The sequence below is a fragment of the Oncorhynchus clarkii genome, chromosome 13 (genome assembly GCF_045791955.1).
Source record: "Oncorhynchus clarkii lewisi isolate Uvic-CL-2024 chromosome 13, UVic_Ocla_1.0, whole genome shotgun sequence".
Classification (NCBI taxonomy): domain Eukaryota; kingdom Metazoa; phylum Chordata; class Actinopteri; order Salmoniformes; family Salmonidae; genus Oncorhynchus; species Oncorhynchus clarkii.
In genome coordinates this window covers 10,185,317-10,210,813 of record NC_092159.1, presented here as the reverse complement: position 1 = coordinate 10,210,813, position 25,497 = coordinate 10,185,317, and the positions used below count along the sequence as shown (strand labels likewise).

The 25,497-nt window shown below is 48.4% G+C and overlaps 1 protein-coding gene across 4 annotated transcripts in view; it reads left to right on the top strand.

Annotated features, from left to right (window-relative positions):
• Nucleotides 1-20,784, top strand: part of LOC139424368 (CREB3 regulatory factor-like) — a 31,223-nt gene extending 10,439 nt beyond the window's left edge. For 3 of the 4 annotated variants that reach the window (XM_071176120.1, XM_071176117.1, XM_071176119.1), the window contains exons 2-9: nt 2,793-3,038; nt 3,304-3,420; nt 3,821-4,661; nt 7,536-7,715; nt 7,973-8,162; nt 8,272-8,345; nt 14,492-14,623; nt 19,252-20,769. In XM_071176120.1, coding sequence (XP_071032221.1) covers nt 3,030-3,038; nt 3,304-3,420; nt 3,821-4,661; nt 7,536-7,715; nt 7,973-8,162; nt 8,272-8,345; nt 14,492-14,623; nt 19,252-19,388 — 1,680 coding nt within the window. In that variant the 5' untranslated portion in view covers nt 2,793-3,029 and the 3' untranslated portion in view covers nt 19,389-20,769. Of the gene's footprint in view, nt 1-2,792; nt 3,039-3,303; nt 3,421-3,820; nt 4,662-7,535; nt 7,716-7,972; nt 8,163-8,271; nt 8,346-14,491; nt 14,624-19,251 lie in introns of all 4 variants that reach the window. The other variant, XM_071176118.1, reaches the window with a different exon arrangement.
• Nucleotides 20,785-25,497: the final 4,713 nt, after the last annotated feature.

Sequence of the window (25,497 nt, the reverse complement as noted above, 5' to 3'; positions counted from 1 at the left end):
GTGGAGCACTGTGGGACAGCCTTATGGGTGTAGGATGTTGTCTGTTCTTAGTGGAGCACTGTGGGACAGCCTTATGGGTGTAGGATGTTGTCTGTTCTTAGTGGAGCACTGTGGGACAGCCTTATGGGTGTAGGATGTTGTCTGTTCTTAGTGGAGCACTGTGGGACAGCCTTATGGGTGTAGGATGTTGTCTGTTCTTAGTGGAGCACTGTGGGACAGCCTTATGGGTGTAGGATGTTGTCTGTTCTTAGTGGAGCACTGTGGGACAGCCTTATGGGTGTAGGATGTTGTCTGTTCTTAGTGGAGCACTGTGGGACAGCCTTATGGGTGGATCACTACGAATCTTATCTACATCAGGAATGCTGTATTAAACTTTATGAGTCACCTATAATCACATAGCCACACTCTAGGGGCGGATCTCAATAGTCATAAAATATCTCAAATGCCTCCCTCTCCTCTATACCAGGGCCATATATATATATTAACATTAACCAGTCAGAAGTTTGGACACACCTACATTCTCGGGTTTTTCTTTATTTTTTTACAATTATCTACATTGTAGAATAATAGTGACAATATCAAAACTATGAAATAACACACATGGAATCATGTAGTAACCAAAAAAGTGTTAAACAAATCAAAATAGATTTTATATTTGAGATTCTTCAATGAGTCACCATTTGCCTTGATGACAGCTTTGCACACTCTTGGCTATCTCTCAACCAGCTTCATGAGGTAGTTACCTGGAATGCATTTCAATTAACAGGTGTTCCTTGTTAAAAGTTAATTTGTAAAATGTATTGTCTTCTTAATGCGTTTGAGCCAGTCAGTTGTGTTATGACAAGGTAGGGGGGTATACAGAAGATGGCCCTATTTGGTAAAGTCCATAAGCAAAGAGAAATGATTGATTGACCTTCGTGTCTTGAAGTAATGATGGACTGTAGTTTCTCTTTGCTTATTTGACCTGTTCTTGACATAATATGGGCTTGGTATTTTACTAAATAGGGCTATCTTCTGTATATATAGTGTTGATGTATTCACTATTATTCTACAATGTGGAAAATAGTCCAAATAAAGAAAAACCTATAAATGAGTAGGTGTGTCCCAACTTTTGACTGGTACTGTATATATGGCTGTGCTCTTTTCTCTGCATCGTATCTATCTATATTTGGAGTGCTGTGTGAACGTTGAGGAGTCACCTAAGGACATACGCTCTATGTGTGGGTCACAATAGCCTTCACCCTGTCTCCTCTCCTTCTTCTGGTCTGATCTGAAAACACAGAATTTGTTAGTCAATGTAATATGTGTAAATCAGGTGTCTGCAAGATTCTAAAATGGATTGAATATAACATATTCCTCTTCATTCTACATACAATACCCCATAATGACAAAGCGAAAAACAGGTTTTTATAATTTTTCACAAATGTATAATAAAAAAAATAAAAAAAACAGATACCTTATTTCAATAAGTATTCAGATCCTTTGCCATCATACTCGAAATTGAGCTCAGCTGTATCCTGTTTCCATTTATCATAATTGAGATGTTTCTACAACTTGATTGGAGTCCACCTGTGGTAAATTCAATTGCTTGGACATAATTTGTAAAGGCACACACCTGTCTAAATAAGGTCCCATAGTTGACAGTGCATGTCAGAGGAAAAACCAAGCCATGAGGTCGAAAGAATTGTCCATAGAGCTCAGAGACAAGAATGTGTTGAGGAGCAGATCTGGGGAAGGGTACCAAAGCATTTCTGCAGCATTGAAGGTCCCCAAGAACACAGTGGCCTCCATTATTCTTAAATGGAAGAAGTTTGGAACCACCAAGACTCCTAGAGCTGGTCGCCCGGCCAAACTGAGCAACCGGGGGAGAAGGGCCTTGGTCAGGGAGGTGACCAAGAACCCGATGTTCACTCTGACAGAGTTCCTCTATGGAGATGCGAGAACCTTCCAGAAGGTCAACCATCTCTCTCAATCAGGCCTTTATGGTAGAGTGGCCAGACAGAAGCCACTCCTCAGTAAAAGCAACATGACAGCCTGCTTGAAGTTTGCCAAAAGGCACCTGAAGGACTCAGACCATGAGAAACAAGATTATCTGGTCTGATTAATCAAAGATTGAACTCTTTGGCCTGAATGCCAAGTATCACGTCTGGAGGAAACCCAGCACCATCCCTACGGTGAAGCATGGTGGTGGCAGCATCATGTCTGGAGGAAACCCGGCACCATCCCTACGGTGAAGCATGGTGGTGGCAGCATCATGTCTGGAGGAAACCCGGCACCATCCCTACGGTGAAGCATGGTGGTGGCAACATCACGTCTGGAGGAAACCCGGCACCATACCTACGGTGAAGCATGGTGGTGGCAGCATCGTACTGTGGGGATGTTTTTCAGAGACAGGGACTGGGAGACATGTCAGGATCAAGGGAAAGATGAACGGAGCACAGTACAGAGAGATTCTTGATGAAAACCTCCTCCGGAGCACCCAGGACCTCAGACTGGGGCAAAGGTTCACCTTCCAACAAGACAACGAACCTAAGCACACAGCCAAGACAACTCCGTAGTGGGGTATTGGGGTATGGAGTATTGTGTGTAGATTGAAGAGGGAAAAAAAATGATTTAATCAATTTTAGAATTAGGCTAATAACGTAACAAAACGTGGAAAAATGCACTGTATATCTGGGGAAACTGGCCCCAAGAGCATTGCTTATATGTCCTTAGATGACTTCTCTCACATATCTTGTTTAGACTATTGACCCCATGATGCCTTTCTCTCCCTGTCTCCTCTCCCCCTTTAGCGGTCCCAACAGTGAGCAGCGAGCACCGCGTCATGTGAAGTGAATCTGTCGACCCTAAAGCCTTGACCTCTCACCCCTGACCCCGTGAGGTCACAGATGGTCCATATCTGGTCCGACCCAGGAGACTTCCTCCTCCATCCTAATCCTCAACATCAGTCAGTGAGCAGTGTGTTGTGTTCCTGCTGAACGCTCCAACGGCATCCTGACCACCTCCTAACACCACCCACCGCCTTGGGCATGCCTCAGGTACACCACTGATCTCTGTATATTCTGTGCTGTACTGAGTCGTTTTTTTAGCTGTTTTATTTGAGTGAAGGTGATGAAATTGCTTTCCAAGTTGAATATCGATATTAATTGACTGTCTAAATATCTTGTCCGGTAATAAGACATGTACAACAGAGATTCTGATTACAGACAATATATTTAGACGGACGTTCTATTCTGTTTGTAATGAAGCTCGTGAAAATGGTAGCTCAGCAGAGTAATGTGTGTCTGTGTGTGTGTCTTATAGCCGGGCATGAATGGGATGGAGCCTGCGTTTGGCGAGGCGTATGGGAGCCGTGGCTGTCTCCTCAGCCCCTACCCCCTGGCTGTCTCCCCTCTAGGGGGCAGGACCGAATATGACCAGGTAACTAACTCACTAACTGCTTGTAATTGCTTCTAAGGTCCAGGTGTCTGACACATGAACATGTGTTTATAATGTGTCTGTCTTGTCCTTGTATTCTGCTCTACTACCACACTGCCTGGACTGCATGTTATTACACTGTCTATTACACTGACAGAACATAGTAATAACAGTGTGAACAGATATACCTGTTGTTTATTATGGTGACGTCACCACAGAGCTGTAATGAACAAGACTCCATTTCTATGTCTGTAATATAGATCAATGTAAAGTAACGACACATTCTAGCCATGTCAACAATGAACAATGCTCCCCTCCCTCCCTCCCTCCCTCCCTCCCTCCCTCCCTCCCTCCCCACCCCTCTCCTTGCCTCCATCCCTCTCTCCCTACCTCCTTACCTCAGAGCGTGCTCCTGATGCTGGGCTCTCCAGCGACGCCGCGGAAACGGCCCTTCGAGTTGCTAAGCGACCTGGTGGACGACGGGGGCTTCGGCGAGGAGCTGCACGTGGAGCGTTGGGACGTGTCGGCGCTGGATGACATCACGCGCTACACCAAGCTGGGCCTCGGGGGGGAGCTGGCGAGCACCGAGGACGCCGTGCTGATGGGCCGTTGGAGCGGGACCCGGGAGGAAGAGGAGGAGGAGAGGAGGAAGAGGAAGGCACAGGCCATAGCTCAGCAGCAGACATCACATGTAACCACGATGATGGTAACGCATCTCCACGGAAACGGCATCACAATGACCCCCGACCCCTGTCTAGGCCACGCCCAGAGAGGCAGGGTGGTCAGAGAGCAGGTGGGACTTGATGTTACCATGGCGATGGAAAGGGTGACAGAAAAAGGAGGACAGGATGGGGGGATGAGGGTTCCTACGGTGGAGGTGTACCAGGTGGCAGAGGAGGAGGAGGTTGCCGCAGCTGTGTTGGCAGCGGCGGAAGTCGTTGCCGCGGTGACGGAGACGTCTGGGATTCTTCCGGGGGGGTCAGTGTTGGAACACAACTACTCTCTGACCCAGGGGGGGGATAGACCCTCGCCCTCCAGCCCCAGCTCTGAGACAGAGACAGAAGAGGAGGTCGAGGGGCAGGAGGAGGGAGAGAGGGAGGAGGAGGAGAGGGAAGAACAAGAAGAGGTATTGTTGGAGGAGGAGGAGGAAGAAGAGGAGGAGGAGGAGGAGGAAGGGGAGGACGGAGCAGGGGATGAGACTGCGGTGGAAGCAGAACTGTCCAGCTCGTCAGAAACAGAATTTGGTGAGTTCTGGATTATGGAGTTCTGGATTCTGGAGTTCTGGAGTTTATGATGTCATCTGGAATGTCTCAGAGCTTTGATATGACCTATTAGGTCATAGCTATGTCACTTTTTCTACTCTATTTTCTTCTGCGTATCTTCTGTCATTCCTGCAAATTTGAAATGTTTTGTTTGAGCCAATCTCAGCCATTTGATATCAGACAAGACATTAAGACAGTGTGTTTGTCTGGCAGTGTGTTTGTCTGGCGGTGTGTGTGTTTGTCTGGTGGTGTGTGTGTTTGTCTGGCGGTGTGTGTATGTTTGTCTGGCGGAGTGTGTGTGTGTGTGTGTGTTTTTCTGGCGGAGTGTGTGTGTGTGTGTGTGTGTGTGTGTGTGCTTGTCTGGCGGAGTGTGTGTGTGTGTTTGTCTGGCGGAGTGTGTGTGTGTGTGCGTGTGTGTGTGTGTGCGTGTGTGTGTGTGTGTGTGTGTGTGTGTTTGTCTGGCGTGGTGTGTGTGTGTGTTTGTCTGGCGGAGTGTGTGTGTTTGTCTGGCGGAGTGTGTGTGTGTGTTTGTCTGGCGGAGTGTGTGTGTGTTTGTCTGGCGGAGTGTGTGTGTGTGTCTGGCGGAGTGTGTGTGTGTGTGTTTGTCTGGCGGAGTGGGTGTGTGTGTGTGTGTGTTTGTCTGGCGGAGTGTGTGTGTGTGTGTGTGTGTTTGTCTGGCGGAGTGTGTGTGTGTGTGTTTGTCTGGCGGAGTGTGTGTGTGTGTGTGTGTGTTTGTCTGGCGGAGTGTGTGTGTGTTTGTCTGGCGGAGTGTGTGTGTGTGTGTGTTTGTCTGGCGGAGTGTGTGTGTGTGTGTGTTTGTCTGGCGGAGTGTGTGTGTGTGTGTGTGTGTGTGTGTGTTTGTCTGGCGGAGTGTGTGTTTGTCTGGCGGAGTGTGTGTTTGTCTGGCGGAGTGTGTGTGTGTGTGTGTTTGTCTGGCGGAGTGTGTGTGTGTGTGTGTGTTTGTCTGGCGGAGTGTGTGTGTGTGTGTGTGTGTGTGTTTGTCTGGCGGAGTGTGTGTGTGTGTGTGTGTGTGTGTTTGTCTGGCGGAGTGTGTGTGTGTGTGTGTGTGTGTGTTTGTCTGGCGGAGTGTGTGTGTGTGTGTGTTTGTCTGGCGGAGTGTGTGTGTGTGTGTGTTTGTCTGGCGGAGTGTGTGTGTGTGTGTGTGTGTGTGTGTTTGTCTGGCGGAGTGTGTGTCTGTGTGTGTGTGTTTGTCTGGCGGAGTGTGTGTCTGTGTGTGTGTGTTTGTCTGGCGGAGTGTGTGTCTGTGTGTGTGTGTTTGTCTGGCGGAGTGTGTGTGTGTGTGTGTGTGTGTTTGTCTGGCGGAGTGTGTGTTTGTCTGGCGGAGTGTGTGTGTGTGTGTGTGTGTTTGTCTGGCGGAGTGTGTGTGTGTGTGTGTGTGTGTGTGTTTGTCTGGCGGAGTGTGTGTGTGTGTGTGTTTGTCTGGCGGAGTGTGTGTGTGTGTGTGTTTGTCTGGCGGAGTGTGTGTGTGTGTGTGTGTTTGTCTGGCGGAGTGTGTGTGTGTGTGTGTGTGTGTGTGTGTGTGTGTGTGTGTGTGTGTGTGTTTGTCTGGCGGAGTGTGTGTGTGTGTTTGTCTGGCGGAGTGTGTGTGTGTGTGTGTGTGTGTTTGTCTGGCGGAGTGTGTGTGTGTGTGTGTGTGTTTGTCTGGCGGAGTGTGTGTGTGTTTGTCTGGCGGAGTGTGTGTCTGTGTGTGTGTGTTTGTCTGGCGGAGTGTGTGTGTGTTTGTCTGTCGGAGTGTGTGTGTGTTTGTCTGGCGGAGTGTGTGTGTGTTTGTCTGGCGGAGTGTGTGTGTGTGTGTGTTTGTCTGGCGGAGTGTGTGTGTGTGTGTGTGTTTGTCTGGCGGAGTGTGTGTGTGTGTGTGTGTGTTTGTCTGGCGGAGTGTGTGTGTGGTGTGTGTGTTTGTCTGGCGGAGTGTGTGTGTGTGTGTGTGTGTGTGTGTGTGTGTGTGTGTGTGTGTTTGTCTGGCGGATTGTGTGTGTGTGTTTGTCTGGCGGAGTGTGTGTGTGTGTGTTTGTCTGGCGGAGTGTGTGTGTGTGTGTGTGTGTGTGTGTGTTTGTCTGGCGGAGTGTGTGTGTGTGTGTGTGTTTGTGTGTGTGTGTGTGTTTGTCTGGCGGTGTGTGTGTTTGTCTGGCGGAGTGTGTGTGTGTGTTTGTCTGGCTCACAGGAGGTTGGTGGCACCTTAATTGGGGAGGACAGACTGGTGGTAAAGGCTGGAGCAGAATCAGTGGAATGGTCCCATAGATCAAACATGGTTTCCATTTTCTCCGTTCCAGACATTGTTATGATCTGTCCTCCCCAGCAGCCTCCACTGGTCTGGCTGTGTATGTGAGAGCGAGAGTGAGCGGTATGTGTGCCTGGTCTGTGGTGTGTGTGTGTGTCTCTTTGTCCGGTGGTGTGTGTCTGTCTGTGTTACTCCCTCTATAAGTCAAGGTGTTTGAGACAGACTGGATGACCCTGGTCTCCCCCCACACACACACACACCACTAGCTACATAACCAAGCAGTGAAGGCTCTCAGTCTGAGTCAGACAGCCTCCAGTTGAAAGCCAGGGGGTGAAGCCCAGTTTACAGGGAACAGGGACATGAGTGCTGACTGGAGGAATGTTGAGAGCCCTGGAGTGGATTATGTATTGGGAAAGAACCTGCTGCCTATGCAGATCTTCTTGTGTGTGTGGGTTTATTTTTATATAGGAGCATTTAGTTGTGTGTGCGCAAATGTTAACATATTTTTCTATTCGGGGGGGCTGTGTGTGTGTGTGTCTACGTGTGTGTGTCTACATGTGTGTGTCTACATGTGTGTGTGTCTGTGTATCATCTCTGACATCCCTGTCCCTCTCCAGAGGTGGAACCAGAGCGGGGGGGTGGTCCAGGGGAACGGCCCCAGAAGAGAAGGTGTTTCTGGGAGTACCGCCACGCTCACGCACGGGACTCTGGGAGACAGAAGAAGACTGGAGGGGAGGTCCGATGGTCCCTCTCCTGGAGCTCTAGCACCCTACCTAGTACCCTATACCGCAGAGAGGGTAAGCACACTAGCACCCTACCTAGTACCCTATACCACAGAGAGGGTAAGCACACTAGCACCCTACCTAGTACCCTATACCGCAGAGAGGGTAAGCACACTAGAACTACTTAGCACACATCTTGTAAACTACCTAGTACACTACCTAGAGAGGGTAGGCACCCTACCTCGTCACTTCTTCTCCCTCTGCAGTCATTATAATGAAGTTATTGTGAGTGCTTAGTGCTGCTGGTTCGTAACTCATCCCTCTCTCCTCAGGAAAGAAAGGAAGGCGCAAAGCGAGGAAGACGGACGCCAGCGACCTGACCCCTAACCCTGTGAAGCTCACAAACATCGGCGAACAGCTGCAGAAACTCAACGCCACCATAGATGGGATGGGTCCTGTTAACGACCTGCCTGTTGTGGCCAGGGCACGCTCACGCAAAGAGAAGAACAAACTAGCTTCCAGGTACGGAGGGAGGGAGGGAAGTTTATTCATTGTTAGGCCCACAGAACAACACCATCTCTATCTATCTAATCTGATGGAGTGTGTCCTGACAGTACTTGTGTGTTCACAGGGCCTGTCGGTTGAAGAAGAAAGCGCAACACGAAGCCAACAAGATCAAGCTGTGGGGACTCAACCAGGAGTACGGTTAGTACCAACATGGCAACCCTAACCCTGCTCTCCCTTTTCTTCCCCTTCCAAACCTGGCAACCCTAACCCTCCTCTCCCTTTTCTTCCCCTTCCAAACATGGCAACCCTAACCATCCTCTCCCTTTTCTTCCCCTTCCAAACATGGCAACCCTAACCCTCCTCTCCCTCAAATTCCTTTCCACACCTGGCAACCCTAACCCTCCTCTCCCTTTCCTTCCTTTCAAAACCTGGCAACCCTAACCCTCCTCTCCCTTTCCTTCCTCTACAAAACCTGCCAACAAAGGCCTCCTTTCCCTTTCCTTCCCCTATCGAAACCTTGTCACTGACTACTACCAATGTGCTATGGTGAGAATGATTATTGAGAGATCTCTTAAGAACTAAATGCATTCCAAAGGGTAGGTTAAACAGCACAAATTAAATGAAATGTATCATCAATGAGACTATTAAGGCCTATACAGCATTTGCAAAGTCATCAACAGCTATTGTTTCAATTCAACCGAGGGTTCAACTAAAAATAGACAATTCAACCTAGGGTTCAACTAAAAATAGACAATTCAACCTAGGGTTCAACTACAAATAGACAATTCAACCTAGGGTCCAACTAGACAATTCAACCTAGGGTTCAACTAGACAATTCAACCTAGGGTCCAACTAGACAATTCAACCTAGGGTCCAACTAGACAATTCAACCTAGGGTCCAACTAGACAATTCAACCTAGGGTCCAACTAGACAATTCAACCTAGGGTTCAACTAGACAATTCAACCTAGGGTTCAACTAGACAATTCAACCTAGGGTCCAACTAAAAATAGACAATTCAACCGAGGGTCCAACTAAAAATAGACAATTCAACCGAGGGTCCAACTACAAATAGACAATTCAACCTAGGGTTCAACTAAAAATAGACAATTCAACCTAGGGTTCAACTAAAAATAGACAATTCAACCTAGGGTCCAACTAGACAATTCAACCTAGGGTTCAACTAAAAATAGACAATTCAACCTAGGGTTCAACTAAAAATAGACAATTCAACCTAGGGTCCAACTAAAAATAGACAATTCAACCTAGGGTTCAACTAAAAATAGACAATTCAACCTAGGGTTCAACTAAAAATAGACAATTCAACCTAGGGTCCAACTAGACAATTCAACCTAGGGTCCAACTAGACAATTCAACCTAGGGTCCAACTAAAAATAGACAATTCAACCTAGGGTCCAACTAGACAATTCAACCTAGGGTCCAACTAGACAATTTAACCTAGGGTCCAACTAGACAATTCAACCTAGGGTCCAACTAGACAATTCAACCTAGGGTCCAACTAGACAATTCAACCTAGGGTCCAACTAGACAATTCAACCTAGGGTCCAACTAAAAATAGACAATTCAAGCTTTGTTTGATTTCAATTTTATCTCCAAGTTAATCACTAATATGTTGGATTTACGTCTCCATCTCAAACAGAAATCTAAGTTAAAGAATGCACTTTACATCAAGTTTGATTTGATTTAGTCCTATTCCTTAACTTTGATTCTTGGTTGAGATTGAGACGTGAATCCAACACATAAACGATTAATTTGTAGACAAACTGGAATTAAAGCCAGACTCAGTCAGTGGCAAAAAAAGAGATCTACATCTCAACACAATTCAATATCACTTTTAGAAAGCCTTTTAACTTATCGAACAAGTTGACAAATACTATGTTGGATTCACATGTCCAACTAATCCACAAATCCACTTTTTTTTAATCCAGTGTCTCGGGTTAAACCATCCAAGCATTCGATATCCTTTAAATGTTGATATCTGGCTGCGTTATTACAATTCAATACTAGTTCTGTAAGACCGTAAACAGCCTAAAGTTAAGGCTGTCTGACAAAGTAACGTAGTAGTATTTATTCAGCCTTAAAAGGAGTAACACATCCATGGCCACATGTTGAGGTTCGCCTACAGTAACTATACATGTCTTCTCATGTCTTCATAGAAAGCGCGCAGGTCTGCGGAGATGTTCACGATTGCTCTAATAATCTGAACAGAATCTCAAACAGCGTTGGTGACTTGCACCATCTGTAATCCAGGTCATTTGGTTGTGCTGTCAGATGAGGCACAGTGATAACGCGTTCATTTCTGACTATGTATTCCCACTTGAACTGTGTTGTGCGTTTAAATGGTTGAAAGTGCAGTGAAACACATTTAGACATCTTAACTAAAACATCGGACGTTGTTTTCCAATTGGAATTTGTCTTTTTTAGGCGGTTGGTTGAAAGCATAGTGATAACACTGGGATTTGTCTTTTAGGAGGTTGGTTGAAAGCATAGTGATAACACTGGAATTTGTCTTTTAGGAGGTTGGTTGAAAGCATAGTGATAACACTGGGATTTGTCTTTTAGGAGGTTGGTTGAAAGCATAGTGATAACACTGGGATTTGTCTTTTAGGAGGTTGGTTGAAAGCATAGTGATAACACTGGGATTTGTCTTTTAGGTGGTTGGTTGAAAGCATAGTGAAAACACTGGGATTTGGCTTTTAGGCGGTTGGTTGAAAGCATAGTGATAACACTGGGATTTGGCTTTTAGGAGGTTGGTTGAAAGCATAGTGATAACACTGGGATTTCCACTACTTCTGGCTGTCTTTTTGAGTGGGAAGATAAAGGTTGAAATCTGATTGAACAACATCTGAACCAGGGGTGAAAGTAGAATCCATTTCTTCCCGGGTCGGGACCTCCTACGTGTGCAAGCGCTCCTAAAACAATCCCTTCCCAGGTCTCCTTCACTAGGCTGTCCGTGCTCATCCACTCACAACATATTACCTCCCAGCAGCGCTCCTAAAACAATCCCTTCCCAGGTCTCCTTCACTAGGCTGCCTGCGCTCATCCACTCACAACATATTATCTCCCAGCAGCGCTCCTAAAACAATCCCTTCCCAGGTCTCCTTCACTAGGCTGTCCGTGCTCATCCACTCACAACATATTACCTCCCAGCAGCGCTCCTAAAACAATCCCTTCCCAGGTCTCCTTCACTAGGCTGCCTGCGCTCATCCACTCACAACATATTACCTCCCAGCAGCGCTCCTAAAACAATCCCTTCCTAGGTCTCCTTCACTAGGCTGTCCGTGCTCATCCACTCACAACATATTACCTCCCAGCAGCGCTCCTAAAACAATCCCTTCCCAGGTCTCCTTCACTAGGCTGTCTGCGCTCATCCACTCACAACATATTACCTCCCAGCAGCGCTCCTAAAACAATCCCTTCCCAGGTCTCCTTCACTAGACTGCCTGCGCTCATCCACTCACAACATATTACCTCCCAGCAGCGCTCCTAAAACAATCCCTTCCCAGGTCTCCTTCACTAGGCTGTCCGTGCTCATCCACTCACAACATATTACCTCCCAGCAGCGCTCCTAAAACAATCCCTTCCCAGGTCTCCTTCACTAGGCTGTCCGTGCTCATCCACTCACAACATATTACCTCCCAGCAGCGCTCCTAAAACAATCCCTTCCCAGGTCTCCTTCACTAGGCTGTCCGTGCTCATCCACTCACAACATATTACCTCCCAGCAGCGCTCCTAAAACAATCCCTTCCCAGGTCTCCTTCACTAGGCTGCCTGCGCTCATCCACTCACAACATATTACCTCCCAGCAGCGCTCCTAAAACAATCCCTTCACTAGGCTGCCTGCGCTCATCCACTCACAACATATTACCTCCCAGCAGCGCTCCTAAAACAATCCCTTCCCAGGTCTCCTTCACTAGGCTGTCCGTGCTCATCCACTCACAACATATTACCTCCCAGCAGCGCTCCTAAAACAATCCCTTCCCAGGTCTCCTTCACTAGACTGCCTGCGCTCATCCACTCACAACATATTACCTCCCAGCAGCGCTCCTAAAACAATCCCTTCCCAGGTCTCCTTCACTAGGCTGCCTGCGCTCATCCACTCACAACATATTACCTCCCAGCAGCGCTCCTAAAACAATCCCTTCCCAGGTCTCCTTCACTAGACTGCCTGCGCTCATCCACTCACAACATATTACCTCCCAGCAGCGCTCCTAAAACAATCCCTTCCCAGGTCTCCTTCACTAGGCTGCCTGCGCTCATCCACTCACAACATATTACCTCCCAGCAGCGCTCCTAAAACAATCCCTTCCCAGGTCTCCTTCACTAGACTGCCTGCGCTCATCCACTCACAACATATTACCTCCCAGCAGCGCTCCTAAAAGAATCCCTTCCCAGGTCTCCTTCACTAGGCTGCCTGCGCTCATCCACTCACAACATATTACCTCCCAGCAGTGGAGAATAGAAAGAGACGTCTGTTACACGAAACACCAAGAAGTGTAAAGACAGAATGAATGTGTCCACTGCTGTCCGCGGGCCTTTCAGACACTCTTCTCTGCCTTGGCAAAATGTCTGTGTTCTCGTCCACCCACTTGGCATTTTGGAGCGTAGGCTATACCACCCGTTTTCACGTCCATTTCTCATGCATCTGACATGCGGTAATGATAAATAAGGGTGTAATATCCTACAGTTTTCTAGACATTTAGTTTTAATTCTGGTGATAGACTCATTTTGCCAGGATGCCGTACTGCCTTACTTTCACCCCTAGTCTCAACCAAGTATTACCCACATTTCCATGTTGAAATGACGTGGTGTGCCCATTGGAAAGCTACAGATGTAGGATCTTCATTTTGAGTTTGCAACAGTGGGAAAATAATCCTGCAACAACAGGAAATCTGAATTATTATGTGGATTATAATTTCTTGTAGGGGTTGATACATTTTTACATTAGGGCAAAATAAGTCTGACATTTTAAAGTGGAAATTACAAACTTTAGAAGCCTTTGTAAACCTCGAATACACTGCAAGTTTTCATTTCCTGCCGTGCAGGAAAATTCTCAGCAACAAAAGACGGATCAAATGAAGATCCTACATCTCTGTATTGTACATCTGCATAATGGTTTCTATGGTACAGCAGTAGGGGAACATAGAACAAAGACGCTCTCCCCCCGCTGCTCCTCTCCTCTGTAAAACAACCCGCTCTGTGTATCAGGTAGAACGTCACAGTAACGCTGATGGGAATGTAACACAGCACAACGCCTATAGCGGAGCTGAAGTGTAACCCTCCCTCCCTCTTTCCCTAGTTGGACCTAACCCTCCTTTTCCTCTCCAGATAAACCTAGCAACCCTACCCTCCCCCAATCCAAACCTGGCAACTCAAAACCTCTTCTCCCCTTTCCTCTGCCCAAACCTGGCAACTTCCCCACCTCCCTCCCCTACCCAGTCCCATCCAGACCTGACAATCTCCCTCTGCTCTCCATCCTCTCCCCCAGTCAAATCTCCCACTCCTCTCCCCCAGTCAAATTTCCCCTCCGCTTCCCCAGTCAAACCTGGCATCCCCGGGTTAACCTGTTGGAATCTTCCCAACAGCTCTTTTGTTGCTGGAATTCCAAACATTCCAGAAGGCGGGCCAACATTCCGCTGCCTGAACGGGCGGGGGCTTGTGATTTGGCCTTAGTCCCCTTCCTTCCCTCCATCCGTCACTAACAGAGGTCTAAGAGCTGGAGGCTAGGCAGGAGTTTCACCTCATTTGCTCCCTCTCTTCATTTCCTCCCTTGCTCTCTCTCTCACCCCCCACCACCCCATAAACATACACACTCCCCTCTCTCTTCCTCCCTTTCTCTCATTTTATATGTGTATACAAGCCTCATGTTTCCATGTGTATAAGCAGTGGACTGGGGAGTTCACTTCGAAATGACTGGAGCTGGGACACCTGCCAACTCTGGACAGCCTGACCTCCATTACTCTACAAAGTAGTGTGTGTGTGTGTGTGTCCGTGTGTCCGTGTGTGTGTGTCCGTGTGTCCGTGTGTTTAGTGTCTCCCAGAGAGCCTGTCCTTTGGAGGCAATAGAAGGAAATCTGGAGCGAAGGATGTGTGTGAGAGGAGGGGAGGGGAGGGCTGTGTCCCCTACAGGGAGATTATTATCTGTATTAAGGAGACAGAGAGCATTATGGGAACTGTAGTACATCATGCTGCATTATCCATCTTCTAACTACCTGCCAACTGAAGCCCATTCGAATAGAGCACATTGATTTCAGTATACTATGAACTGAATAGTATACTGCTACTTCAACAGATTTTTATGTGTGTGTGTGTGTGTGTGTGTAGAGAACCTTTTGGGGGCGTTGCTGAGGATCAAGGAGGTGATTGGTCAGAGGGTGGAGCGCAGCGGAGAGGAGGTGGACAAAGATGAACGAGGGATGACCCAGAGACTGGAGGACATACTGAAAGAGTCCAGTGGTGAGGGAGGGAGGGGGGAGGGGATTTTCTGGGAATTATTTTTAAATGTTTTATTGTTGGACATAAAAGAGTAAAAACACCAGCCAAGTGTTTTTATTTTTGGAAATCTGTTCCAAAGTATTCCCACGCATAATAGAGCGGTATATGTGAAATGTAAGCCAGGCTTGTGAGATGATGATGTTTTAGATAAATATTATACAGTACTGTTATACAGTACCATTCCAGGGTTTTTCTTTATGTTTTCTATTTTCTAATAGTGAAGACATCAAACTATGAAATAACACATATGGAATCATTTAGTAACAAAAAGAAAGTGTTAAACAAATTTAAATATATTTAACATTCTTCAAATAGCCACCCTTTGCCTTGATGACAGCTTTGCACACTCTTGGCATTCTCTCAACCAGCTTCACCTGGAATGCTTTTCCAATGGCCTTGAAGGAGTGCTTTTTTTTCACTCTGCGGTCCAACTCATCCCAAACCACCTCAATCTTGGTAAAATAGCCCTTACACAGCCTGGAGGTGTGTTGGGTCATTGTCCTGTTGAAAAACAAATGATAGTCCCTCTAAGGCTAAACCAGATGGGATGGCGTGTTGCTGCAGAATGCTGTGGTAGCCATGCTGGTTAAGTGTGCCTTGAATTCTAAATAAATCACAGGCAGTGTCACCAGCAAAGCTCCCCCACACCATCACACCTCCTCCATGCTTCACGATGGGAAATGCACATGGGGACATCATCCATTCACCCACACCGCATCTCACAAAGACACTGCGGTTGGAACCAAAAATCTCCAATTTGGACTCCAGACCAAAGGACATATTTCCACCGATCTAATGTCCATTGCTCATGTTTCTTGGCCCAAGCAAGTCTCTTCATATTATTAGTGTCCTTTAGTAGTGGTTTCTTTGCAGCAATTTGACCACGAAGGCCTGATTCACACAGTCTCCTCTGAACAATTGATGTTGAGATGTGTCTGTTACTTGAACTTTGTAAATAATTGATTTGGGCTGCAATTTCTGAGGCTGGTAACTCTAATGAACTTATCCTCTGCAGCAGAGGTAACTCTGGGTCTTCCTTTCCTGTGGCAGTCCTCATGAGAGCCAGTGTCATCTCAGCACTTGATGGTTTTTGCGACTGCACTTGAACTTTCAAAGTTCTTGACATTTTCCATATTGGCTGACCTTCATGTCTTAAAGTAATGATGGACTGTTGTTTCTCTTTGCTTATTTGAGCTGTTCTTGCCATATTAATAATATGGATATTTTACCAAATAAGGCTATCTTCTGTATATCCCCTACCATGTCACAACACAACTGATGGGCTCAAATGCATTAAGAAGGAAATACATTCCACAAATTATCTTTTAAGAAGCTACACCTGTTATTTTAAATGTATTCCTGGTGACTACCTCATGAAGCTGGTTGAGAGAATTTCAAGAGTGCACAAAGCTGTCATCAAGGCAAAAGCAGGCTATTTAAAGAATTTCAAATGTAAAATTTATTTTGATTTGTTTAACACTTTTTTTTGGTTACTACATGATTCCATATGTGTTATTTCATAGTGTTTATGTCCTCACTATTATTGTACAATGTAGAAAATTAAAGAAAAACCCCTGAATGAGTAGGTGCTCTAAAACTTTTGACCAGTAAAGTGAATGTTTGGGCTTCTTGTGGTAAATTTCTAGTCTACTAATTATTTGTAATTATGTTCCTGCCCCCTGACCATCCGCCCCAAGAAATATTATCCTGAATCTAGTTGATGATCCCTGTACTAAAGGATCCAGCGGTGGGAGATGGAGGGAAAGGAAGTGAGAGAGATGGAGGGAAAGGAAGTGAGTGAGAGAGATGGAGGGAAAGGAAGTGAGAGAGAGAGATGGAGGGAAAGGAAGTGAGAGAGAGAGATGGAGGGAAAGGAAGTGAGAGAGAGATGGAGGGAAAGGAAGTGAGAGAGAGAGATGGAGGGAAAGGAAGTGAGAGAGAGAGATGGAGGGAAAGGAAGTGAGAGAGAGAGATGGAGGGAAAGGAAGTGAGAGAGAGAGATGGAGGGAAAGGAAGTGAGATGGAGGGAAAGGAAGTGAGTGAGAGAGATGGAGGGAAAGGAAGTGAGAGAGAGAGATGGAGGGAAAGGAAGTGAGAGAGAGAGATGGAGGGAAAGGAAGTGAGAGAGAGATGGAGGGAAAGGAAGTGAGAGAGAGATGGAGGGAAAGGAAGTGAGAGAGAGAGATGGAGGGAAAGGAAGTGAGAGAGAGAGATGGAGGGAAAGGAAGTGAGAGAGAGAGATGGAGGGAAAGGAAGTGAGAGAGAGAGATGGAGGGAAAGGAAGTGAGATGGAGGGAAAGGAAGTGAGAGAGATGGAGGGGAAGTGAGAGAGAGGGAGGGGACCGAGGGAAAGGAAGGGGGAGAGAGAGGGAGGGGACCGAGGGAAAGGAAGGGGGAGAGAGAGGGAGGGGAGAGAGAGGAAGGGGACTGAGGGAAAGGAAAGGGGAGAGAGAGGGAGGGGACTGAGGGAAAGGAAGGGGGAGAGAGAGGGAGGGGACCGAGGGAAAGGAAAGGGGAGAGAGAGGGAGGGGAGAGAGAGGAAGGGGACTGAGGGAAAGGAAGGGGGAGGGAGGGGACCGAGGGAAAGGAAGGGGGAGAGAGAGGGAGGGGACCGAGGGAAAGGAAGGGGGAGAGAGAGGGAGGGGACCGAGGGAAAGGAAGGGGGAGAGAGAGGGAGGGGACCGAGGGAAAGGAAGGGGGAGAGAGAGGGAGGGGACCGAGGGAAAGGAAGGGGGAGAGAGAGGGAGGGGACCGAGGGAAAGGAAGGGGGAGAGAGAGGGAGGGGACCGAGGGAAAGGAAGGGGGAGAGAGAGGGAGGGGACCGAGGGAAAGGAAGGGGGAGAGAGAGGGAGGGGACCGAGGGAAAGGAAGGGGGAGAGGGAGGGAGGGGACCGAGGGAAAGGAAGGGGGAGAGAGAGGGAGGGGACCGAGGGAAAGGAAGGGGGAGAGACAGGGAAGGGAGAGAGAGGAAGGGGACAGAGAGAGGGAGGGGACCGAGGGAAAGGAAGGGGGAGAGACAGGGAAGGGAGAGAGAGGAAGGGGACAGAGAGAGGGAGGGGACAGAGAGAGGGAGGGGACCGAGGGAAAGGAAGGGGGGAGAGAGGGAGGGGACCGAGGGAAAGGAAGGGGGAGAGACAGGGAAGGGAAAGGAAGGGGGAGAGAGAGGGAGGGGACCGAGGGAAAGGAAGGGGGAGAGAGAGGGAGGGGACTGAGAGAGAGGGAGGGGACCGAGGGAAAGGAAGGGGGAGAGAGAGGGAGGGGACTGAGGGAAAGGGAGGGGACCGAGGGAAAGGAAGGGGGAGAGAGAGGGAGGGGACCGAGGGAAAGGAAGGGGGAGAGAGAGGGAGGGGACCGAGGGAAAGGAAGGGGGAGAGAGAGGGAGGGGACCGAGGGAAAGGCAGGGGGAGAGAGAGGGAGGGGACCGAGGGAAAGGCAGGGGGAGAGAGAGGGAGGGGACCGAGGGAAAGGCAGGGAGAGAAAGAGGGAGGGGACCGAGGGAAAGGCAGGGAGAGAGAGAGGGAGGGGACCGAGGGAAAGGCAGGGAGAGGGAGGGGACCAAGGGAGAGGACCGAGGGAAAGGAAGGGGGAGAGAGAGGGAGGGGACCGAGGGAAAGGAAGGGGGAGAGAGAGGGAGGGGACCGAGGGAAAGGAAGGGGGAGAGAGAGGGAGGGGACCAAGGGAAAGGGAGGGGACCGAGGGAAAGGAAGGGGGAGAGAGAGGGAGGGGACCGAGGGAAAGGAAGGGGGAGAGAGAGGGAGGGGACCGAGGGAAAGGAAGGGGGAGAGAGAGGGAGGGGACCGAGGGAAAGGCAGGGGGAGAGGAAGATGGAGGGAAAGGAAGGGAGAGAGGTAGATGGAGGGAAAGGAAGGGAGAGAGGTAGATGAAGGAAGGGAAAGGAAGGGAGAGAGGTAGATGGAGGGAGGGAAAGGAATTGAGAGAGGTAGATGGAGGGAGGGAAAGGAAGGGAGAGAGGAAGATGGAGGGAGGGGACGGAGGGAAAGGAAGGGAGAGAGGTAGATGGAGGCAGGGAAAGGAAGTGAGAGAGATGGACGGAGGGAAAGGAAGGGAGAGAAGCAGGGAGGGAGGACGGAGGGAAAGGAATTGAGAGAAGCAGGGAGGGAGGACGGAGGGAAAGGAATTGAGAGAGGTAGATGGAGGGAAAGGAAGGGAGAGAGGAAGATGGAGGGAGGGAAAGGAAGGGAGAGAGGAAGATGGAGGGAGGCAAAGGAAGGGAGAGAGGTAGATGGAGGGAGGGAAAGGAAGGGAGAGAGGAAGATGGGGGGAGGGAAAGGAAGGGAGAGAGGAAGATGGGGGGAGGGAAAGGAAGGGAGAGAGGAAGATGGAGGAAAAGGAAGGGAGAGAGGAAGATGGAGGGAGGAAAAGGAAGGGAGAGAGGAAGATGGAGGGAGGGAAAGGAAGGGAGAGTGGAAGATGGGGGAGGGAAAGGAAGGGAGAGAGGAAGATGGGGGGAGGGAAAGGAAGGGAGAGAGGTAGATGGAGGGAAAGGAAGGGAGAGAGGGAGGTGGATGGAGGGAAAGGAAGGAACATCTTGTATCTCTATTCTAACCTCAACATCTGTGTGTTCTCAGGTCCTCTAGTGGCTGGACGGACCAAAGAGTTTGTCCAGAGGATCCTGGAGGTGAGTGGAGGGGGGCTGACCAAGGCTGGGGCCAAGGGCAAAGACACACAGACCCCCCCTGCACCGGGAGAGGAGACAGCTGCCTAATGTACCCCCCATCACCCCTGATCCCCCCCCTGGACCAGGAGAGGGGACAGCTGCCTAATGTACCCCCCATCACCCCTGACCCCCCCTGGACCAGGAGAGGGGACAGCTGCCTAATGTACCCCCCCCATCACCCCTGACCCACCCTGGACCAGGAGAGGAGACAGCTGCCTAATGGACTGGCCAACACCACCAGCTCCCCTGCCCCACCCTGGACCAGGAGAGGAGACAGCTGCCTAATGGACTGGCCAACACCACCAGCTCCCCTGCCCCACCCTGGACCAGGAGAGGAGACAGCTGCCTAATGGACTGGCCAACACCACCAGCTCCCCTGCGACACCCCTCGGACACAGCCACCCACTCCTACCGTCCCCCACTACACTCTGTCACCTGGAGAATAGGTGGATGGAGAAAGGGATGGAGAAAGAGAGGGAGGAGCAGATGGAGGAGGTGGGGGAGACTGAGGTTTGAGTTCAAACCTCCTCTGTTTCAGCTCTGTTTCCTTCTGTCTCTTCAGTAGCGCTCTGTAACTTCTTACCTTCAGCTAATCACCAACACAGGCTAGCTGCTGACCATGTGTGTGTGAGTCAGCTGATCTGTGGCTGTGTGTGTGTGTGTGCGTGTGTGTGTGTGTAGTATGAATGTGTGTGGTTGGTTTAATCTCTCCCTTCTTCAGTAAACTGTATTGGTATCCCATTGTGCCTATATGAATAGACATTGCACTGTTTGTAGATGATAGAGAAGTTGGCAAGGGGTTGGCATGAGGGTAGGGTAAGGAGAGAAGTTGGAGGGGAGGGGGGGGGGGGGTCATGTTCAGTAGGCCACAACGTTCCTTGCAAGGTTCAGAAAGAAATAGACTGTATGGAACAGATGTGCATCTCTGACATCTAGAGTAAGGAGTAATGTCTTCTCTATTCACAACATTGCTATCTGCAACGTTTAGCAGGCTTGGTTACACCCTCCTGGAATCAACCCTGCTAGTAAACATCAGTGGGATGAGCCTTTTTTGACCAGCGAGCAACATAATTGGTGCTTGCCACAGAGGGCATAAATGAGCACTTTGATTTGTAGCTGTATCCTGTCTATTCCCCTTTGAGAAATACCTGGGTCCTGTTCATCAGGCACTAAATGTAACAAAAATGACTGAAACAGGGAATATTACCTGGACTTCTCCAATAAGAAACGCAAATGTTTGTTTTCTCCATTGCAAAACATCTTAAAACGTTTTGTTAGGTGCCCTAATGAACATGACCCTGAAAATGCAAGTTCCTTCTCTCAGAACGACCAGAGAACAGAGGATGAACTGTGATCACACCAAACATCAAAGCAACTGTAGCAGCTAAGACTTGCGGAGCTTTCGTCACAGAGTTAGAAGAAAGAAAAATGTACTTTAAAAAAAGTAGCTATTAAATCCAACCGACCAAAGATGACACGAACAGCTGACATTTCAAAGAACTGAAATGAAAGCTGAAGTGATCGGCTGTTACCCAACCCTCTCCCTCCTACTACTGCTGTTACCCAACCCTCTCCCTCCTACTACTGCTGTTATCCAACCCTCTCCCTCCTACTACTGCTGTTACCCAACCCTCTCACTCCTACTACTGCTGTTATCCAACCGTCTCCCTCCTACTACTGCTGTTACCCAACCCTCTCACTCCTACTACTGCTGTTATCCAACCCTCTCCCTCCTACTACTGCTGTTACCCAACCCTCTCACTCCTACTACTGCTGTTATCCAAACCTCTCCCTCCTACTACTGCGGTTACCCAACCCTCTCCCTCCTACTACTGCTGTTATCCAACCCTCTCCCTCCTACTACTGCTGTTATCCAACCCTCCTACTACTGCTGTTATCCAACCCTCTCCCTCCTACTACTGCTGTTATCCAACCCTCTCCCTCCTACTACTGCTGTTATCCAACCCTCTCCCTCCTACTACTGCTGTTACCCAACCCTCTCCCTCCTACTACTGCTGTTATCCAACCCTCTCCCTCCTACTACTGCTGTTACCAACCCTCTCCCTCCTACTACTGCTGTTATCCAACCCTCTCCCTCCTACTACTGCTGTTACCCAACCCTCTCACTCCTACTACTGCTGTTATCCAACCCTCTCCCTCCTACTACTGCCGTTACCCAACCCTCTCACTCCTCCTACTACTGCTGTTATCCAACCCTCTCACTCCTCCTACTACTGCTGTTATCCAACCCTCTCCCTCCTACTACTGCTGTTATCCAACCCTCTCACTCCTACTACTGCTGTTACCCAACCCTCTCACTCCTACTACTGCTGTTATCCAACCCTCCTACTACTGCTGTTATCCAACCCTCCTACTACTGCTGTTATCCAACCCTCCTACTACTGCTGCTACCCAACCCTCTCCCTCCTACTACTGCTGTTACCCAACCCTCTCACTCCTACTACTGCTGTTACCCAACCCGCTCACTCCTACTACTGCCTTTACCCAACCCTCTCACTCCTACTACTGCCGTTACCCAACCCTCTCACTCCTACTACTGCTGTTACCCAACCCTCTCACTCCTACTACTGCTGTTATCCAACCCTCTCCCGCCTACTACTGCCGTTCCCCAACCCTCTCACTCCTCCTACTACTGCTGTTATCCAACCCTCTCACTCCTCCTACTACTGCTGTTATCCAACCCTCTCCCTCCTACTACTGCTGTTATCCAACCCTCTCACTACTACTACTGCTGTTACCCAACCCTCTCACTCCTACTAGTGCTGTTATCCAACCCTCCTACTACTGCTGTTATCCAACCCTCCTACTACTGCTGCTACCCAACCCTCTCCCTCCTACTACTGCTGTTACCCAACCCTCTCACTCCTACTACTGCTGTTACCCAACCCGCTCACTCCTACTACTGCCTTTACCCAACCCTCTCACTCCTACTACTGCCGTTACCCAACCCTCTCACTCCTACTACTGCTGTTACCCAACCCTCTCACTCCTACAACTGCTGTTACCCAACCCTCTCACTCCTACTACTGCTGTTATCCAACCCTCTCACTCCTACTACTGCTGTTACCCAACCCTCTCCCTCCTACTACTGCTGTTATCCAACCCTCTCCCTCCTACTACTGCTGTTATCCAACCCTCCTACTACTGCTGTTATCCAACCCTCTCCCTCCTACTACTGCTGTTATCCAACCCTCTCCCTCCTACTACTGCTGTTACCCAACCCTCTCCCTCCTACTACTGCTGTTATCCAACCCTCTCCCTCCTACTACTGCTGTTACCCAACCCTCTCACTCCTACTACTGCTGTTATCCAACCCTCTCCCTCCTACTACTGCCGTTACCCAACCCTCTCACTCCTCCTACTACTGCTGTTATCCAACCCTCTCACTCCTCCTACTACTGCTGTTATCCAACCCTCTCCCTCCTACTACTGCTGTTATCCAACCCTCTCACTCCTACTACTGCTGTTACCCAACCCTCTCACTCCTACTACTGCTGTTATCCAACCCTCCTACTACTGCTGTTATCCAACCCTCCTACTACTGCTGTTATCCAACCCTCCTACTACTGCTGTTATCCAACCCTCCTACTACTACTGCTACCCAACCCTCTCCCTCCTACTACTGCTGTTACCCAACCCTCTCACTCCTACTACTGCTGTTACCCAACCCTCTCACTCCTACTCCTGCCTTTACCCAACCCTCTCACTCCTACTACTGCCGTTACCCAACCCTCTCACTCCTACTACTGCCGTTACCCAACCCTCTCACTCCTACTACTGCCGTTACCCAACCCTCTCACTCCTACTACTGCCGTTACCCAACCCTCTCACTCCTACTACTGCTGTTACCCAACCCTCTCACTCCTACTACTGCCGTTACCCAACCCTCTCACTCCTACTACTGCTGTTACCCAACCCTCTCACTCCTACTACTGCTGTTACCCAACCCTCTCACTCCTACTACTGCTGTTACCCAACCCTCTCACTCCTACTACTGCTGTTACCCAACCCTCTCACTCCTACTACTGCTGTTACCCAACCCTCTCACTCCTACTACTGCTGTTACCCAACCCTCTCACTCCTACTACTGTTGTTACCCAACCCTCTCACTCCTACTACTGCTGTTACCCAACCCTCTCACTCCTACTACTGCTGTTACCCAACCCTCTCACTCCTACTACTGCTGTTACCCAACCCTCTCACTCCTACTACTGCCGTTACCCAATCATTGTATCATCAATCTGAAGATGATGTTGAATTGATTCATTTAAAAAAAACGTTGATCGTTTTAATGTTTACCCTCACACATCCTTTATGAAAAAGATGTCTTTTGCTACCTGTATTATTGCCAAAAAAAGGTTGATTTGATACATCAATCAGACATTCATTAAATCACTGTTAACATTTCAATCTGAGAGGAGTGTTGGGTAAGGCTAGCGTATACAGGACATGCCCATAGAGATGAATAGAGGGTGCACTTCCCATAAAGTTAGGTGTTCTCTCTTTCCCATCTCTATGGAAGTGACTGAAAGCTCCTATCGGTCTGCCTTTAGCGCTACAGCATAACGCTGTCTGGGTGTTTGTGTTCGATATAAACAGAAAACACAAAGGGATGTGTCTGTCCTCCACGCCTTCTCCACGCCTTCTCCACGCCTTCTGCTTCGTCCGACTCCTAATGTGAACCTGTAGTGCACCTTCCTTTCTTAAAGGCAACAAGAGTCAACAGCTATTGTGGTGGAGCGTTTTTGTTACATTTGTCTTTAAAGTTGTTTCTGTTTTGTTGCTTTGTTTACTCACAAAGCCATGCTCCCACAAAGTGGGGATGGTCTTATAGCGACTAGAGTGTCTGAGTTCTGTTCTGCCCATAGAGTTAGAAAGAGGGTCTCCTTTTTTTTCTACAGCCCTCTTTCTAACTCTATGGTGCTGCCTTTGTTGGCCAATCCAAAGGTGGTGTTGTAGCAGAAGTCCGACGTGATGCAGACCAGAGAACATTGTGTTTTAAAGGCCAGAGAGTGTCGTTGGTCACGCCAGTCACAAAACCTATTTGCACTGCGGTGGGTACAACCAAACACCTTCTAAAGAGTCATGTATCTGCACCTTTTTAAAAAAAAACATGATTATTGATTGACAGCCTATTTGTTGTATTTGGTCATGGTTTTCAGCAACAGAAACTGTTGTCTGGGTCTGTAAATGGTGAATATGGTTTCTGGTTCAGTATACTATACGGTGCTTTGGTGAAATGTAACTTCTCACCTGAGCAACAACGTGGCAGAACATTCTGCTAACCTTGAAAGAGCAATGTTGTGTTAACCTAGAAAGGGCAATGTTGTGTTAACCTAGAAAGGGCAATGTTGTGGTAACCTTGAAAGGGCAATGTTGTGTTAACCTAGAAAGGGCAATGTTGTGTTAACCTAGAAAGGGCAATGTTGTGTTAACCTAGAAAGAGCAACGTTGTGGTAACCTAGAAAGGGCAATGTTGTGTTAACCTAGAAAGGGCAATGTTGTGTTAACCTAGAAAGGGCAATGTTGTGGTAACCTTGAAAGGGCAATGTTGTGTTAACCTAGAAAGGGCAATGTTGTGTTAACCTAGAAAGGGCAATGTTGTGTTAACCTAGAAAGAGCAACGTTGTGGTAACCTAGAAAGGGCAACGTTGTGTTAACCTAGAAAGGGCAATGTTGTGTTAACCTAGAAAGGGCAATGTTGTGTTAACATAGAAAGGGCAATGTTGTGTTAACATAGAAAGAGCAATGTGTTAACCTAGAAAGGGCAATGTTGTGTTAACATAGAAAGAGCAATGTTGTGTTAACCTAGAAAGGGCAATGTTGTGGTAACCTAGAAAGGGCAATGTTGTGTTAACCTAGAAAGGGCAATGTTGTGTTAACCTAGAAAGGGCAATGTTGTGTTAACCTAGAAAGGGCAATGTTGTGTTAACCTAGAAAGGGCAATGTTGTGTTAACCTAGAAAGGGCAATGTTGTGCTGAAGTTGAAACTTTGTTAAAGGTCCAATGCAGCCATTTTATCTTAATATCAAGTATTTCTGAGTGAAAATGAAGTACCTGAATTTGTTCAGCAGTCTTATGGCTTGGGGGTAGAAGCTGTTAAGGAGCCTTTTGGACCTAGACTTGGCGCTCCTGT